Raw genomic sequence first — 18127 nt, forward strand, 5'->3', positions numbered from 1 at the left:
TGGGCCTCAGGATGATTTCTTATAGGCACTTAATTTCCTCTAGAGAAAAACATCTCTTTGCCTTAAAGGAATCCCTATCTCCATTAGAAACACTAATTGCCTCAAATTCCACTGTTAGAGACATATTCCTTAGGTTTAAGCATTTCCTTTTTAGGGTATCTTTTTTTCTCTTTGAATACCACGTCAATTCACCACCATCTCAAAGTGAATTAGAAGAAACCTGAGCTTGCAGACCAGTGTATTTAAGCAATGATGGCTCTTCTCACAGCATAAATCTTAATGCAGAAAAACAAAATTCTTTAACAAGGTGCCTCAAAGCATTTATAGAATGGTGTGACTTTCAGAAGCATTTTTGGAGTTTAGATACTACCAGAAAAGAAGTGTCTATCTCTCCCACCAGCAATTATGCACATCTCTAAAATAAGGTGGAATGTCGGCATGGGATAATTAATCCGAGAAATTCCAAGGATTTGGGGCTGAATTGGAGATTAAGGTCAAATCATGGAGGGGAAGACTGTGAGAGAGTGAGGAGGCCAACCACAGACTGCAGAGGATAACAGAGCTCTGCCCGTTGGCTCTGCCGCAGCGACCCCAGGCTGCCAGACTGAAGCCTTGCCAGCAGCAGGCCCACGACGCTCAGGACTCAGTCAAATCTGCCTTCCTGATTTTCCCCCACTCCCAACTCAAGACCAACTAGATAAATCCAAAGATACTCCCCTATCTAATCACTCAACATTCAGAAAACTAAGAGTATGGCATCAGGTCCCATCACTTCATGGCAAATAGATGGGAAAACAATGGAAACAGTAATAGACTTTATCTTTTGGGGCTCCAAAATCACTGCAGCCATGAAATTAAAAGACACTTGCTCCTTGGAAGAAAAGCTATGACCAACCTAGACAGCATACTAAAATGCAGAGATATCACTTTGCTGACAAAGGTCCATCTGGTCAAAGCTACGGTTTGTCCAGTAGTCATGTATGGATGTGAGAGTTGGACTATAAAGAAAGCTGAGCACCAAAGAACTGATGCTTTTGAACTGTGGTTTTGGAGAAGACTCCTGAGAGTTCCTTGGACAGGAAGGAGATCCAACCAGTCAATCCTCAAGGAAATCAGTCCTGAATATTCATTGAAAGGACTGATGCTGAAGCTGAAACTCCAATACTTTGGCTACCTGATGCGAAGAGCTGACTCATTGGAAAAGATCCTGATGCTGGGAAAGACTGGGGGCAGGAGGAGAAGGGGACGACAGAGGGTGAGATGGTTGGATTGCATCACTGACTCGATGCACATGAGTTTGAGTAAACTCCGGGAGTTGGTGATGGATAGGGAAGCCTGGCGTGCTGCAGTCCATGGGGTTGCAAAGAATTGGACACAACTGAGTGACTGAACTGAATCCGATCACATAAGCTGCCTTGATTCTAGTTAGCTCTCCTCCAGTTCTCCCATGCCTCAAATAATGCTGCACTCTGAAGCTTTTCCAGGATCCTGAGAGCCTTCGGCCTCAGGATCACTGCCAAAACCGAGTGATGGTGCTCACACTCTGGCTGTAGCAAGCTGGAAAGATACAGCCTCTGTTCTCATTTGACCTCCATTTTATTTCCACAATTACATGAGTTCAAATCCCAGCTCCTCTGCTGATTACCTGAGTGACCTTGGGGCGTTAGTTACTTCACTTTTCTGTGCCTCAGGCACTTTATTTGTTGTGAGTTAATATATATAATTGTATTATTATTGTAGTTATTATAAATATTATTATATGTATATATTCTCTCTCTATATATATATATAGAGAGAGAGCACTTACAATGGTGCCTGGCAGGGAGTAGGCGCTCATTGAACGTTAACCATTATTACAATCACTATCAGGGGAGAACAGCTCAGGAGAGAATTCCAGGAGGAAACAGGAGTTGCATAATGAGAGCATAGGAGTGCTAAGAGAAGAGAGGCCAAAACTCTTCTCATCGGATCGCCCCAGACACAAGCTGCGTAAGATGAGCAGAGTTCCCACTCTCATGGACTGCTCTGTCCATGAGAAGAAGCCTCTACCTGGCCGCCAAGAGCATCAGCAACTTCATCCCCCGCAAGCACCATCCCTCCCATCCTTACCTCTGCCACCTTCCAGACGTACTTATTGAGTGCCCGACACATGGCAAGTCCAGAGGCGGGAGCTGTGAGAGCTCAGAAAGGATTCTGCCCGCCAGCTTTCATGGAAGGGTTTTAGACATTGCTAAGAAGCTGGGCAAGATCTGTGGGAGGCGGCAGTGTGGGTTCAGAGGCGAGTGGCTGTGGGTGGGTTGCACAAGCCTTAGGCTTGGGTTCTGGGTCTCTGCCCTCTGATGCTTAAGATATCAGGGGTCAGGGATGGTTTGGGGGACAATGGCCGAACACAGAAAACCAAACAAAACCTAGGACTAAGTTGGGGATTTAATGAAAGACGCAGACAAGTCCTTTCTAGAAGGACTAAAGAGGCCCACCAGTACTGTCATTACTGATAACTATCTTAAGAGGAAGTAGAACCTAAGGCTTAAGACTGGGGCCACCTGGGTGCACTGTCCAGGGCCGAAGCTTACTGGCTATGGGACCTTTAACAGCATGACTGGACTCTGCTGTGTCTCAGTTTTCTCATCTGTAAAATGGGGATGATAATAACAATCCTCATAGAGTCGTAGGTAGAAATAAGTGTGTCAATACGTTCAAAGGGCTTAGAGAAACGTCCAACACCAGATAAGCCCACGTCAGTGTCCGTGTTGTTGTTGTGGTCCCCTCAGGTGCTAAACTTCATGAGTTTGAGCATCTTTTCTTCCCAGTTGGACTGTCTCTCCAGTGTCTGAGACAGTGCCTGGTATGGGTGTTCAATTGTTTTTTAATATTTCAATGTTTTTTTTTTTTCACTTTTATGCAATCGTTTTGAACTTGTAGGAAAGTTCCAAAAATAGAGTAGGTTTCTGTGTTCCCTTCAGCCACCTCCCCCTAATATGAACAGGTTACATTACTACAGTAAAAAGAATGAAAGCAGGAGATTCACAATGACACAATGCTACCCACTAACCTCCAGCCCTTACAATAAACATTTCACAGTGACAGAAGGAAGGAAGGAAAGAGGGCTGTGGGCTGAAGTGATTGATCAAGGAGGGCTTCCTAGAGAAGGTAGATTTGTGCTAGGCTTTGCAACAGAAAGATCTTGCAACAGAGAGCGTGGATGAAAGGCATTCTAGGAGGGAGGAATCACAGACAGAAGCGTGGAGGCTGGAAGGCCCCAGGGGATGAGGGGAGAGTCAGAGGGTAGTCTGGCTGGAGGCAGGATGGGGCTGGAGGGTGGAGGATTGGGTGTGTGGAGGGGCAAAGGGGCAAGGGGCACGGCCACGCCCAGATACCTGGCCTTCTTCTTGTCCAGCTGCACTTCCTCTGTGCTGCCATTGATGCCATAGAGGGTCATAAAGATGCTGGAGTCAGTGCCACCGCCCACCACGTCCCCTGTCCACACCGTCATTTCGTAGAGCACCTGTCCCGAGAGGGATGCGAGTCCTGGGCTTTGGCCTCAACCACCACCCCCGGCGATTTATTATACTTCACTCTCACTGGGGCAAAAGAACACGTCCTCCAAGCTCCACGGCTCTAAAAAAGCCCTCCCACTAAGCAACTGTGAGTGTCTGCAGAGCAAGAGCCAGGCCGTGTCACTGTCCCTGTCCCCCACTGTGCCCGGCTCAGAGCTGGAGAGTTCAGTTTCTGAGAGAGAACACATGTGGAGTGGGAACATGACCGATCACCCCAGCATTAACCAATCTCCTTGTTTGTAGAAGCCCGACCTAAGTCCGTTCATCCCAGCTGCATGTGTTGGCCACACAGAGGATTTTGGAGCCATGCAGGGTGCCACTGGAACCCCAGGGCCATCCCCGCTGCTAGCTGTGGAACAGCAGATGTCCCACCCTCTCCAGCCTCTGCCTCCTCTCCGTAAATAGAGATGTGCACCATGCAGAGCTGTGAGAGCCACAGACACCTCGCCTTGGTGCCCACTCTGGGCCTGGCATCAAGGGGCCGCAGCAGTTCTAGGGGACCGTCCCTCCTACGTGTCACAGCCAGCTCACACCCTGCGCGTCAGTGATTGGAGTGTGTTGGGGCTGCTGGTTGAGGGACCTCTGCATCCTTTCGCTTGTGGGGTGGGCCACCCACCTATCATAGATGCTTTTCACTTTAGACTGCAGTTTTGCCCTTTGGCCTGAGGTTTGTGCCAAAGAGGGTGTGTTCTCTTTGTCTCTGCCAGAGGAGGCGAGAACAGCCCGCTCCCTGCAGCATGGTGCTTTCCTTGAGGCCCCTGCCTTGGTTCTTCCTTTGAGGGGCGGCCTCGGGGCAAGCGGGGCCATCTTCACCCCTGATCTGGAGTGTCCTCTGGCCCCTGGCCTCTCATGCCACAGCCTCTTGCCAGGTGCCCAGTTAGGTCTCAAAGGTTCAGGAGAGGCTGCACACACGGCCAAGGACACGCCATGCTGACCATTTCCTTGAATGTACCCACAGCCTGCCCCTCCTTTCCCCAGGGGCTCCCACACTGCAATATCACTGTCGCAGACGCCGGATTTCCACCACCAGTTGCCTTCGGATTCAGAACCTGTGTTATTCATGTCAGTGATCACACCCTTGGTGTTGTCCTTTTCAGGCAGCACGGAGAACCTTCACCACCACATTGCAAGGTCAGAAGTAGTATTTCAGGCCTGGCCAGGAGGACACATTTGCCAGGGAAATAACTGAACTACACTTTGCTTTCCCAGGAAAATCCTCTTAGACCACCTAACAAAGGTGTGTGTGGTGGGCACGGAGTTACGGGAACAAAAGCAGAAGCCTGACTGCTCGGCTCTTACCCAGCAAACTTAGAACAATCAAAGCAAGCACTCGAGGCCCCGTGGAGACTGGCCCCTTAAGACTGGGCTCGTAGACTCCTGTCTTCTCTGGGTCCATCTTTTTTCTCTTCTTTACACAGACCCATCTCTTTTTATGCCATAGATGTGTTTCCAGAAAGAGACACAGAAACAGGCTTTTGCAATTCCAGTCTGATATCAGATGTCCTGGGGAGGTGGCCAGTCCAAAGAGCCCTCGGGATCTTTGTGAAGTGACAAACCTGTGTTCTTTTGTAATATGAATAACTGCGGTGGGAGGGTTTGGATTTCCACAGATTAAAGACCCCAGAGGGAGGTGAGCTGCACCGAGAGGGGGTGTGCATGTATACTGGGGGTGGTGCACACACACACACACACATGCCCACATGCATGCCGGGAATGGGGTCAGGACAGAGGTCCCCGGAAGAACTGTGTGCTCTCCCCCACTGACCATCTGGCCACAGACGCCAAGGCTGAGCAAGGGAGGGGGTGTCTGTGCTGTAGGAAGTTCGGCACTCCAGCAGGAAGGAGATGGGCAGGCATCCATACACCTGCCCGCATAGAGTTTAGAGCCCATAACTCAGCCCTTCCTTGTTTCCACATACAATACAGGCAAGGCACGCTCAGGTCCAGGGCGATGTCTTCCTACCTTTGTGGGACAGCTTCCAACCTAAATCTAGTAGATTTGGATTCAGGAACAGAGATGAGGGCTGGGACCTTCTGTTGACCCCACAGCTTTTCAGAGAAAGAGAAGTCTGCAGGGTCACGTGACACAGAAGCCTCTGGGCCATCAGCTGACCACGTGTCATTGGGTCCAGCACCCAGCAACTCTGCTTCCTGCCTGGCACCGACCTGTGACTTCATACAACTCAGCCCAGGTAGGGCTGGGACAGGCACTCAGAGCACCCGCCTTCCAGCCTTTTCCACTTAAGGGGGACCTTTGGCAGACAGCACTCACTGCACTGAGACTCAGGGGCTCACAGCATCCCAAAGGCCATCTGTCCCCATCACCAGCCTACTGGTGTCAATGGAACATCCTTTGGAGAACAATGACTCTGGACATCTATGTAGAGCACGCTTTTCATGGACTATTCATGGTCTCATTCGTTCTCATCAATACCTTACATGGGAGAGGATAGGAAGCATTATCTCCATGTGCTATGTGAGAAGACCAAGGCCCAGAGAGGCCAGATGACCTGCCCAAGGTCACACAGCTGCAGACAAGAAGACACTCGAGTCTCATGGCTCCTAGCAACGTGGGTCTGGCTGGTCCAAAGGGCTGCAGCCCTGGCCAGTGCCCCAGGGATGAGTCTGCTCCTGCTCTCACTTCCATTTCCCCTGTGCTCACCCCCTTCACCTGGCACTCCCTTGGCCACGCCATGCCATCCACACAAACAGGTACCCCCTATACCTTCACCCCGATGTTCACCACCATGGCATCCAGGAGGTCGAAGACACGGGAGGTGACGCCATCTCCTCGGTCCTTGGCAAGCCAGCAATTGCAGCGCAGTATGTATTTGGTCCCCTGGGTGGGCACGGCCAAGCACAGCTCCTCCACCAGCCAGCAGCTCTCGGGGGAGGCCCCGTCATGGCCCAGCTAGGCGGGGACACACCGGGGCTGTGAGGATGGGGCACAACTGGGCAAGAAGCCCTCCCTGCTCAGCATCCCCTCCCCCACTTGTTAGCCCACCCCCACCCCCATCTTCAGTGCTGCCTTCCAGCGTGCTCTACACTCACTGATCCAAGTCCCTCCTGTGAAGGTGGAGAGATTTTGCAGATGCAATGAAGGACTCTAATCAGATGACCCTGAGTTCATCAAAAGATTATTCTAGGTGGGCCTGACCTAATTAGGCGAGCCCTTCAAAAGTGGGTGTAGACATCAGAGAGGGAAGACAGAGATTTGAAACAGAGGAGATCCTCTCTGAATGGCTTTGAGGAAACACGTTGCCTGGCTTTGGAGAGGGCCACATGGCAGAGAATTCAGGCAGCCCCTGGCCTCGGTCCTACGACCACGAGGGAACTGATTTCCTCCCACAACCACTGAGCTTAGGACAGGACCCCAAGTCTCAGATGAGACCAGAGCCCTGGCAGCAACTTTGACCTCAGCCCAGTGAGACCTTAAGAAGAAGACACAGCTAACCCAGGCCTGGACTCCTGGCCATACATTTGTGTGGCCTTAGGTTACTAAGTTTGTAGTGACTTGTTACAGAGCAATTAAGAAAAAAACTAATACACAGACGTCCCCTCTGGGTGGGTGGAGAATGGACCTGGAAGGGCAGGTGAGGCATCCAAGGTCACCCAGCCAGCCGAAGACAGAGGCCAGGAGCTCTTCCTGTGCTGCCTGTTCTGAGCCGGGCTCAGGTCAGGCCCACTCAGCCTCCCACCCATGTATAGGTCAGCTCCTTCCTTCCCTGGGGGTCACCACCCCAAGGCCCTAGAGACCGGCACCTCTATTTTCTTGATGATGCCCACATCCAAGCCGGCAACATAGAACTCCTCCACGGAGCCGCAGCTGAAGCCCTTCTTCCCCCGGGGATAGTCCAGCCAGATGCGGTTACTGCGCTCGTCCTCCTGCCCGATGAGGATGACGTAGGCCCGACTGTCGGTGGCTGCGTCCCTGTGCTTCCCCGTGGTGACTGACACGTAGTAGGGAATAACTGCAAGAGATCGTGGGAGCCCAGCCTCATCACGGGCCAGGGGGGCTTGGAGACTTGGAAATGACCTCTGGAGGCACTGATCTCAGCTCCCTGTCTCTGACACAAAGTGTAACAGAGCTTTTCAGACTGGTGAGCCATCTATGGGGAGTGTCTACCTTCCAAGTGGGCTTCCCATGTGGCGTGAATGGTAAAGAACGCACCTGTCAATGCAGGAGACATAAGAGATATGGGTTTGATCCCTGGGTCAGGAAGATCCCCAAGAGGAGGGCATGGCAGTCCACTCCAGTATTGTTGCCTGCACAATTCCATGGACAGAGGAGCCTGGCGGGCTGTAGTCCACAGCGTCGCAAGGAGTCAGACATGGCTAAAACAATTTAGCATGCACCCTCCAAGAGTGAGGGAGTTGGTAACTCCCAAATGAAGATCAAAGAGAGATCACTGCAACATCTAAAAGCCCCGCTGACCAATTAGCTGCACCCAGCACTCCATGCGAAGTGGGGCGAGAGCAAGAACTGCTACCCAAGTACAGGGGAGACGCCTGACAAGCACACTATGGACATACAGTCGAGGTTGGCAAAAGCAAGTTCTCATGAAAAGCAGGAATTTAGAGAAGAAAAATAAAATGATATTTATATGTGTAACATGATAAATGAAAGTTCTAGAAGGCATTCATTTCCAAAGCAGGTTTTAAACAGCACAAAAACCTGCTCAGGAAATATGCTTAGAGTTCTAGTTGCCCAGCCAGTGTCCGTTCTCCTTACAGCTAGGGGTGGTCATGATATATAAGACGTTGGGAAATTTTCTTTTAAAGGGTCTTACTCAACTGGGAGGAACACCTTTTTGCTCCTTACCCTTCCAATCATTCTGCTTGGAATGTGGATGTGATATTTGGAGCTCCAGCTCCAGTTCATCTTGGAACCATGGACACCTTTTACGATGGAAGCCACTTGGAGGACTGTTAGTTTGGTCAGGTTGAAAGAGCCTAGGACCCTGAATTCACTGGAGCTGCTGTATCAGTCCTGTGTTTCTCTTTGAACTTTTTTGAGTAAGAAAAGAAACGCTTCATGTTTATTACTTGTAGTTACTAACTGAAACAGGTTGGAAAACCTTTTCCTAATTACCATATGTGAAATAGATGATCAGTACAAGTTCCATGCATGAAGCAGGGCACTCAAAGCTTCATGGGACAACGCAGAGGGATGAGGTGGGGAGAGGATTCAGGATTGGGGGACATCTGTACACCCATGCCTGATTCATGTCGATGTATGGTGAAAACCACCACAGCATTGTGAAGTAATTAGCCTCCAATTAAAATAAGTAAATAAATTAAAAACAAACAAACAAACAAAACCTTCCCCCAGCTAACCTTCCTAAATAGCTTGGGAGACATTGCCCTGATGAAGCGGACATTTGGTTATGCAACCTGTAGCCCTTTGAAAAATTTCCAGACTACACCTTCCTGGCTGGAATTATCCGCATTGTTTTCTGCCCATGGCTGTATTTCATCTTTACAAAAAGAACCCCACTGGCCTGTCCACAGTTGATCATAGTGCTTAATTCAGTTTAGTTCGGTTGCTCAGTTGTGTCTGATGTGCTCTGCATATAAGTTAAATAAGCAGGGTGACAATATACAGCCTTGACGTACTCCTTTCCCAGTATGGAACCAGTCCATTGTTCCACGTCCGGTTCTAACTCTTGCTTCTCGACCTGGATACAGATTTCTCAGGACGCAGGTAAGGTGGTATGGTATTCCCATCTCTTGAAGAATTTTCCACAATTTGTTGTGATCCACAGTCAAAGGCTTTGGCATATTTAATAAAGCAGAAGTAGATGTTTTTTCTGGAACTCTCCTGCTTTTTCAATGATCCAGCGGATTTTGGTAATTTGATCTTTGGTTCTTCAGCCTTTTCTAAATCCAATTTGAACATCTGGAAGTCCTCGGTTCACTTACTATTGAAGCCTTGCTTGGGGAATTTTGAGCATTACTTTGCTAGCGTGTGAGATGAATGCAATTGTGCAGTAGCTTGAACATTCTTTGGCATTGCCTTTCTTTGAGATTGGAATGAAAACTGACCTTTTCCAGTCCTGTGGCCACTGCTGAGTTTTCCAAATTTGCTGGCATATGGAGTGCAACACTTTCACAGCATCATCTTTTAGGACTTGAAATAGCTCAACTGGAATTCCATCACCTCCATGAGCTTTGTTTGTAGTGATGCTTCCTAAGGCCCAGTTGACTTTGCATTCCAGGATATCTGACTCTAGGTGAGTGATCACACCATCATGGTTATCTGGGTCTTTAAGATCTTTTTTGTATAGCTCTTCTCTGTATTCTTGCCACCTTTTCTTAATGTCTTCTGCTTCTGTTAGGTTGATACCATTTCTGTCCTTTATTGTGCCCATCTTTACATGAAATGTTCCCTTGGTATCTCTAATTTTCTTGAAGAGATCTGTCATCTTTTCCATTTTATTATTTGCCTCTATTTCTTTGCACAGATCACTTAGGAAGGTTTTCTTATCTCACCTTGCTATTCTTTGGAATTCTGCATTCAGATGGGTATATCTTTCCTTTCCTCCTTTGCCTTTAGCTTCTCTTCTTTCTCAGTTATTTGTAAGGCTTCTTCAGACAACCATTTTGCCTTTTACATGTCTTTTTCTTGGGGACGGTCTTGATCACTGCCTCCTATACAATGAGATGAACCTCCGTCCATAGTTCTTCAGGCACTCTGTCTATCAGAGCTTATCCCTTGAATCTGTAACTTTCACTGTATAATCGTAAGGGATTTGATTTAGATCATACCTGAATGGTCTAGTGGTTTTCCCTACTTTCTTCAATTTCAGTCTGAATTTTGCAATAAGGAGTTCATGATCTGAACCACAGTCACCTCCTGGTCTTGTTTCTGCTGACTGTATAGAACTTCTCCATCTTCAGCTGCAAAGAATATCATCAATCTGATTTCAGTACTGACCATCTGGTGATGTCCATGTGTAGAGTCGTCTCTTGTGTTGTTGGAAGAGGAGGTTCTCTTGGCCAAACTCTGTTAGCCTTTGCCCTGCTTCATTTTGTACTTCAAGGCCAAACTTGCCTGTTACTCCAAGTATCTCTTGAATTCCTACTTTTGCACTCCAGTCGCCTATGACGAAAATGACATCTTTTTTGGTACCACTTCACCTGCTGTTATTCCTTCTTGTGTGTTTTTCATTTCAGTTATTGTTCTTCAGTTCTGATTGGCTCCTTTTTATAGTTTCTAGTTCCTTGTTAAAACTCTCACCAGGTTTGGCTTTGCTCTTCCCTGGTTCAGTTAGCATTTTTATAACTAATGCTTTGAACTCTTCATCTGGTAAATTATTTATCTCTGTTTTGTCATTTTTTCAGACTCTTTTGTCTTGTTCTTTCATTTGAAACAAATTCCTCTGCCTTCTTGTTTTGCTTAACTTCCTCTCTATCAAATTAGGTAAAAAACAGTTTCTTGTCCCAGTCTTGAAGGGGTTTGCTTGTGTGGGAGCAATCCTATCAATCTGTGTGTGCCCAGTGGCTTTGGCAAGACAGCCGGATCTGGAGTCAGCACAGGTCGTGTCTTCCCCTCGGGTGTGCTGGTAACTCTCACCAGGGTGGGAAGTGGGGCTGGAGATGGAGAGGCTGGAGCCAGAGCCAGGTGTGACCCAGGGCTTCTGCTGTGCCCAGCGGCCAACACTGCCCTACTAGGGTTGGGGTCAGGTCCAGGGCTGCTGTTGTTCATTGCTCAGTCATCTCCAACTCTTTTCAGCCCCTTGGACTGCAGCACGCTAGGCTTCCCTGTCCTTCACCGTCTCCTGGAGTTTGCTCTCCCAGAGGTCCAGAGTGCTAAGGCAGAAGTCCTGAGGGTCAAGTTCAAATCAGTTCTATTTCCTCTAAGTGTGTGTACTTCCCCATCACTTTCATCCTAGAAGGGAGTAGTGTTGCAGCGAGAGAGGTCAGATTGGGCCCCTGGTGTGGCCAGGGGCAGGCACTGAGGCGGTCCTGGTATACCAATTAGAGCTTCAGTGCACTGTTGATGCATCATCTCTGCAAGTGCCAGAAATGGCCATGCTCACCCCATTCAGATGAATTCCAGGTCCCAGCCATCTCTGTTCCCCACAGTTGCACACTCTCCTTGGCTATGACAGACTTCACCCTAGTGGAGCTGTGCTGGAGCTAGAGTGGTGGGATGTGGGAAGTGGGCCAGGGGTTCTGGGGAGTTTCAGTCTGCTTCTTCCTATTTGATCCCAGGAGTAAGCATGCCTGTGTGTGGAATCTAGGTTTCTTACAGCCCTCCTGCAAGTCCCACAGATTTTCAAATCAGTTATGGGGAGTCATCTCCTCAGTATCAGACCCCAGGGCAGAGGTGCCCAATATGTGGTCCAAACTGCTCACTCCCCAGGGAGGATCTCCTAGCCTGTGTAATCGCTGACTCTTCTACGTTCCTTCCTAGGGGCACTAGTCCCAACCCGATCGCTTCTCTTCCCTTCCTACCTGACTCCACGTGGCTCTTTGTCTCTTCCACTCTCCAGTTTGTTTTCAGTGAGAGCAGTTCCACATGCAGGTGTATTTTAGATATGTTCATAGTGGGCGGTGAGCTTGGTCTCCTACTCTATCATCTTGATCTCCTCACTCTTAAATCCTTGATTTCTTATATTTCCTGGACTAAAGCTGAACTGTGAGCCAAAGTCAAAGATTTTCCCAAAGCAACCAAAGATCCTTACAGATCTGAGGAGGGATTTAATACAGTCATTCAAACTCATCAACCTGGCTTCTCTAACATGTCAGCTAGTTCATGTGCTTGGTGGTAAAGGCCAGGCCCAGCACTGAATGCAAACTGTTAATTGGGAAAATCCTAAAAGATGTCTAGAATCACAACTGGGAGTCCATCCTGCTATCTCACTATAGAAATACCTTGAAGACATGGCAGGTTCAGTTTTGGACCACGGCAATAAGGTAAATATTGCAATAAAGTGAGTCACATAAATTTTTTGGCTGCCCAGTGGATACGCCACCTGATGCAAACAGCCGACTCATTGGAAAAGACTCCGATGCCGGTAAAGATTGAAGGCAGAAGGGAAAGAGGGTGATGGAGGGTGAGATGGTTGGATGGCATCACCAATTCAATGGACACAAACTTGGGCAAACTCCAGGAGATGGTGAGGGACAGGGAAGCCTGGCGTGCTGCAGTCCATGGCGTCGCAAAGAGTTGGACACGACTTGGTGACTGAACAATAACCACCACAGACCATAATCTATGAAGTGTGCAATAGCATTATATCTAAAAAATGTGCATGCCTTAATTTAAAAATACTTTATTGCTAAAAAATGCTAACCACCATCTGAGCCTTCAGTGAGTCATATTTTTTCCCCCAGTGGATGATCTTGCTTCTGTGTTGATGACTGCTGACTGACCAAGGTGGTTGTTGCTCCAGCCTGGGGTGGCTGCGGCAATTTCTTAAAATAAGACAACAATGAAGTTTGCTACATCAACTGACTCTTCCTTTCATGAACAATTTCTCTGTAGTGTACGATGCTTTTTGATAACATTTTACCCACAGTAGAACTTCTTTCAAAATTGGAGTCAATCTTCTCAGACCCTGTCACTGCTTTACACACTAAGTTTAAATAATATTCTAAATCTTTTGTTGTCATTGAAACAATCTTCACAGTATCTTCACCAGGAGAAGATTCTTTTTCAAAAAACCACTTTCTTTACTCATCCATAAAAGCGACTTCTCGTCTGTTAAAGTTTTATAATGAGATGGCAGCAATTCAGTCACGTCTCGGGCTCCACTTCTAAGTCCAGTTCTCTTGCTATTTCCAGCATATCTGCAGTAACTTCCACTACTGAAGTCTTGAACCCCTCAAAGTCATCCATGAGGGCTGGAGTCAACTTCTTTCAGACTCCTCTTAATGCTCATAATTTGAACCTCTTCCCATCTACCACGAACACTTTTAGTGACATCTAGAATGATGCATTCTAGAAGTTTCCATTTTACGTTTCCCAGGTTCATTAGAGGAATCACTGTCTATAGAAGCTATAACTTTATGAACTGTATTTGTTAAAGAATAAGACTTGACAGTCAAAGACAGTTAAAGAATAAGACTTGACTCCCTGATCCATGGGACACAGAATGAATATTGTGTTAGCACGTATGAAAACATTAATCTCATTGTACATCTCTCTCAGATCTCTTGGGTGACCAGGTGCCCTGTGAATTAGTAGTAATATTTTGAAAGGACTCTTTCCCAAGGGGGAAAGGGTGGGATGGGATGAATGGGGAGATTGGGACTGACACATATCCACTACTGATACTATGTATAAAGTAGACAACTGGTGGGAACATACTGTGGAGACAGGGAACTCTACCTAAAGCACGGTAGTGTCCTAAATGGGAGGGCAGTCCAAAAGAGAGGGGATATATGTATACATTTTGCTATGCAGTAGAAGTTAACACAACATTGTAAGGTAACTATACTGCAACAAAATTTTTAGAAAGCCATGATATCAAATCATGTATATGAGTCAAGTTTTATAAGTAAAATATATCATATAGCAAAAAAGGGGAAGCTTGAAATATTGCAATAATTACCAAAATGTGACACAGAGACAGGAACTGAGCAAATACTGTTGGAAAAATGGCACTGATAGACTTGCCCCACTCAGGGTTACCACAAACCTTCAATTTGTTAAAAAAAAAAAAAATCTGTGAAGCATTATAAGTGTATTAGTCTCTCAGATGTGGCTGACTCTTTGCGATCCCATGGACTGTAGCTCACCAGATTCCTCTGTCCATGGAATTCTCCAGGCAAGAATACTGGAGTGGGTTGCCATATCCTTCTTCAAGGGATCTTCCCAACTCAGGGTTTGAACCTGGCAGATAGATTTTTTAACTATATAAGCCACCAGGGAAGCCCAGAAGCACAATAAAGTGAAGTGCAAAGGAAAAAAAAAAAACAAAAAACGAGGTATGCTTGTATATGATCAGCTTCAGGCAATCACTAGATGACTTCATTGGGCAATTCCTAAGGCTTTTCCAAAGCCTGTTGATTGAAACAAAATTCAGGCTTGCACACAAAAATCTAATAAACCTGCTCATAACGATTACAATTGGTTTCAGATGATTTAATCCCCCTGGGTAACTTCTAATTCTATGTTTATTAATTGTTAACAGGGACCGTTTCCTTCCAGCAGAAAAGAAGGCCAGGATGCAATAGGAAACTAGGTGTACTCCAGGTTATTTAACCTGCCACACCACCTCTCTCGTACTCTAGATGAGTCACCTAAAAGAAAGATGGCCAAAATTTTTACTCTTCATCTCCAGTAACTGAAGGCCCCTAAACAAAACTTAAACCCCTTAGTTTCTGCCGTTAGTGCAAAGGGCCAAGACACTGGAAAAGAAACTGCTACAAATTTTAAGTGCTTTAGACACTGTCAGCCCTCCAAATAACCTCTCCAAGTGACAGTCACTCAACCATGTCTGACTCTTTTCAACCCTATGGACTGTAGCCCTCCAGACTCCTCTGACCATGGAATTCTCCAGGCAAGAATACTTGAGTGGGTTGCCATTTCATTGTCCACGGGATCAACCCAGGATTGAACCCAGGTCTCCTGCATTGTAGGCAGAGTCTTTACCATCTGAGCCACCAGGGAAGCCCAAATAGCCTCTCCAATGTCCTCCCAATTCTCTAGGGCAGGGCTCACAGAAAATACAGGGGTTCTTCCCAATCCTCCCTCTTAATGGGCTTGGAGAAACAGTCCCCCAGTTTGGGAATGAATCTCTCCCAGTCCTAAATGTCACCAGAGCCACACTCCCAAGGCTCAACCCCACTACTAAAACAGCCCCTGCCCCACAGTACTAATCAGTTCAGATAATGGAGATCGCTAATGAACCTCGAGAGGTTCCTGTCTCTGAACCTATTTCCTTTTGTTTAGGCCCTTTGAGAGATACATGTCTTTTTCTCCTTAGTTCCTTTGTCCCTTATCCATTGATTAGGCCAAGACTTCTTACAGAAGTATCATGTTGGAATTTCTTTCTCCCCCAAAGGAGAAATAATTCTAGGACTTGACAGTAGTCATTAAAGCAGCCCACCAGACGAGTTACATGACTTCTTTTATTTGCTGTGTCTGAGAGTACTAGAGATGGTTCTGGAAACACTGATTCTTTGTCCCAGTTGAATCAGCTACCACCCTCCTTAAAGGCAAAATCCTTAACCGATACTGGCAAAATCCACAGTGCACCTCCAACCAAGATTCAAACAGATTCTCAAAATCTCTTCTCAGAATTAATCAATGTCCTGTAAATGAAGAACCCTTCCAGGCACAAAGTCAATAACACAAGATTACAAGGCTCAAGGCTTCATTATCTCTTGTACTGGCTCCTGTAACTCTCCCATTTTGCCATGAGACAATGTAAGAGCCAAAGGTATAGAGGTTTCTCCTGAACCTCAAACAATAAAAACGTTATCCCTTAACACCCATTGTTCCTAACCCTCAAATGTTACTACTGTCCATCCTCATTGGAGCAAATTCTTTACTGTAGCTTATCTACGTAGTGCATCACTATGAACAAAGCTAGTGGAGGTGACAGAATTCCAGTTGAGCTATTCCAAATCCTGAAAGATGATGCTGTGAAAGTGCTGCACTCAATATGCCAGCAAATTTGGAAAACTCAGCAGTGGCCACAGGACTGGAAAAGGTCAGTTTTCATTCCAATCCCAAAGAAAGGCAATGCCAAAGAATGCTCAAACTACCGCACAATTGCACTCATCTCACACGCTAGTAAAGTAATGCTCAAAATTCTCCAAGCCAGGTTTCAGCAATATGTGAACCGTGAACTTCCTGATGTTCAAGCTGGTTTTAGAAAAGGCAGAGGAACCAGAGATCAAATTGCCAACATCCACTGGATCATGGAAAAAGCAAGAGAGTTCCAGAAAAACATCTATTTCTGCTTTATTGACTATGCCAAAGCCTTTGACTGTGTGGATCACAATAAACTGTGGAAAATTCTGAAAGAGATGGGAATACCAGACCACCTGATCTGCCTCTTGAGAAATTTGTATGCAGGTCAGGAAGCAACAGTTAGAACTGGACATGGAACAACAGACTGGTTCCAAATAGGAAAATGAGTTTGTCAAGGCTGTATATTGTCACCCTGCTTATTTAACTTATATGCAGAGTACATCATGAGAAACGCTGGACTGGAAGAAGCACAAGCTGGAATCAAGATTGCTGGGAGAAATATCAATAACCTCAGATACGCAGATGACACCACCCTTATGGCAGAAAGTGAAGAGAAACTAAAAAGCCTCTTGATGAAAGTGAAAGTGGAGAGTGAAAAAGTTGGCTTAAGGCTCAACATTCAGAAAATGAAGATCATGGTATCCGGTCCCACCACTTCATGGGAAATAGATGGGGAAACAGTGGAAACAGTGTCAGACTCTATTTTAGGGGGCTCCAAAATCACTACAGATGGTGACTGCAGCCATGAAATTAAAAGACGCTTACTCCTTGGAAGGAAAGTTATGACCAACCCAGATAGCATATTCAAAAGCAGACATTACTTTGCCAACAAAGGTCCGTCTAGTCAAGGCTATGGTTTTTCCTGTGGTCATGTATGGATGTGAGAGTTGGACTGTGAAGAAGGCTGAGCGCCAAAGAATTGATGCTTTTGAACTGTGGTGTTGGAGAAGACTCTTGAGAGTCCCTTGGACTGCAAGGAGATCCAACCAGTCCATTGTGAAGGAGATCAGCCCTGGGATTTCTTTGGAAGGAATGATGCTAAAGCTGAAACTCCAGTACTTTGGCCACCTCATGGGAAGAGTTGACTCATTGGAAAAGACTCTGATGCTGGGAGGGATGGGGGGCAGGAGGAGAAGGGGACGACAGAGGATGAGATGGCTGGATGGCATCACCGACTCGATGGACATGAGTCTGGGTGAACTCCAGGAGTTGGTGATGGACAGGGAGGCCTGGCGTGCTGCGATTCATGAGGTTGCAAAGAGTCGGACACGATTGAGCGACTGATCCGATCTGATCTGAGAAGAAGCTAGTCAGTACCTTTATGCATTAACTCTGGAAGAAAAAAAAAATTCACCTGGACAGTAACACTTCAGGGTTTTACTAGGAGTCCTTCCTATTTCTCACAAATCCTGAAGCCTGATCTGGATGATAAAAATTCCCCTAGGGATCTACTTTGGCCCACTATGTGGAGGATTTGTTTCTTTGCTCTCCAGTATCCACTCGCTAAAGCTTTTAACCTTGAAGGGACATAAGATTGCCAAAGAAAAGTTGCAGTTTGCCTCAGTCCCTAGTTTCCACATGTAAGGCATCTAATATCAGAACAAGAGTTATACCTAGTTCCAGACAGACCTCACTGTGTCCTAAATTTCCCCAAACCCCAAATTAAGTGCTGACTGCTAGGTTTTCTAGAGCTACTTTGTTATTGCGAAAATTGAATTCCAAATTTCTCTCTTATGGTCAAACCTGTGTTTGTTGTACTAAACAATAATAACACTGACCTAATATTATGGGATGGAGAAGGAAATGGCAACCCACTCCAGTGTTCTTGCCTGGAGAATCCCAAGGATGGGGGAGCCTG

General features: G+C 46.7%; 1 protein-coding gene across 1 annotated transcript in view; it reads right to left on the minus strand.

Moving 5' to 3' along the window:
* The window catches only part of LOXHD1 (lipoxygenase homology PLAT domains 1), a 210111-nt gene that overhangs the window by 35850 nt on the left and 156134 nt on the right, over positions 1–18127 (minus strand). Inside the window, exons 32-34 of the mRNA XM_059881070.1 lie at positions 7320–7528; positions 6283–6468; positions 3378–3505 (exon numbers count right to left, since the gene is read on the minus strand). Of these exons, the coding sequence (XP_059737053.1) occupies positions 3378–3505; positions 6283–6468; positions 7320–7528 (523 nt within the window). The remainder of the gene's footprint in view (positions 1–3377; positions 3506–6282; positions 6469–7319; positions 7529–18127) is intronic.

Source organism: Bos taurus, chromosome 24 (genome assembly GCF_002263795.3).
Source record: "Bos taurus isolate L1 Dominette 01449 registration number 42190680 breed Hereford chromosome 24, ARS-UCD2.0, whole genome shotgun sequence".
Classification (NCBI taxonomy): domain Eukaryota; kingdom Metazoa; phylum Chordata; class Mammalia; order Artiodactyla; family Bovidae; genus Bos; species Bos taurus.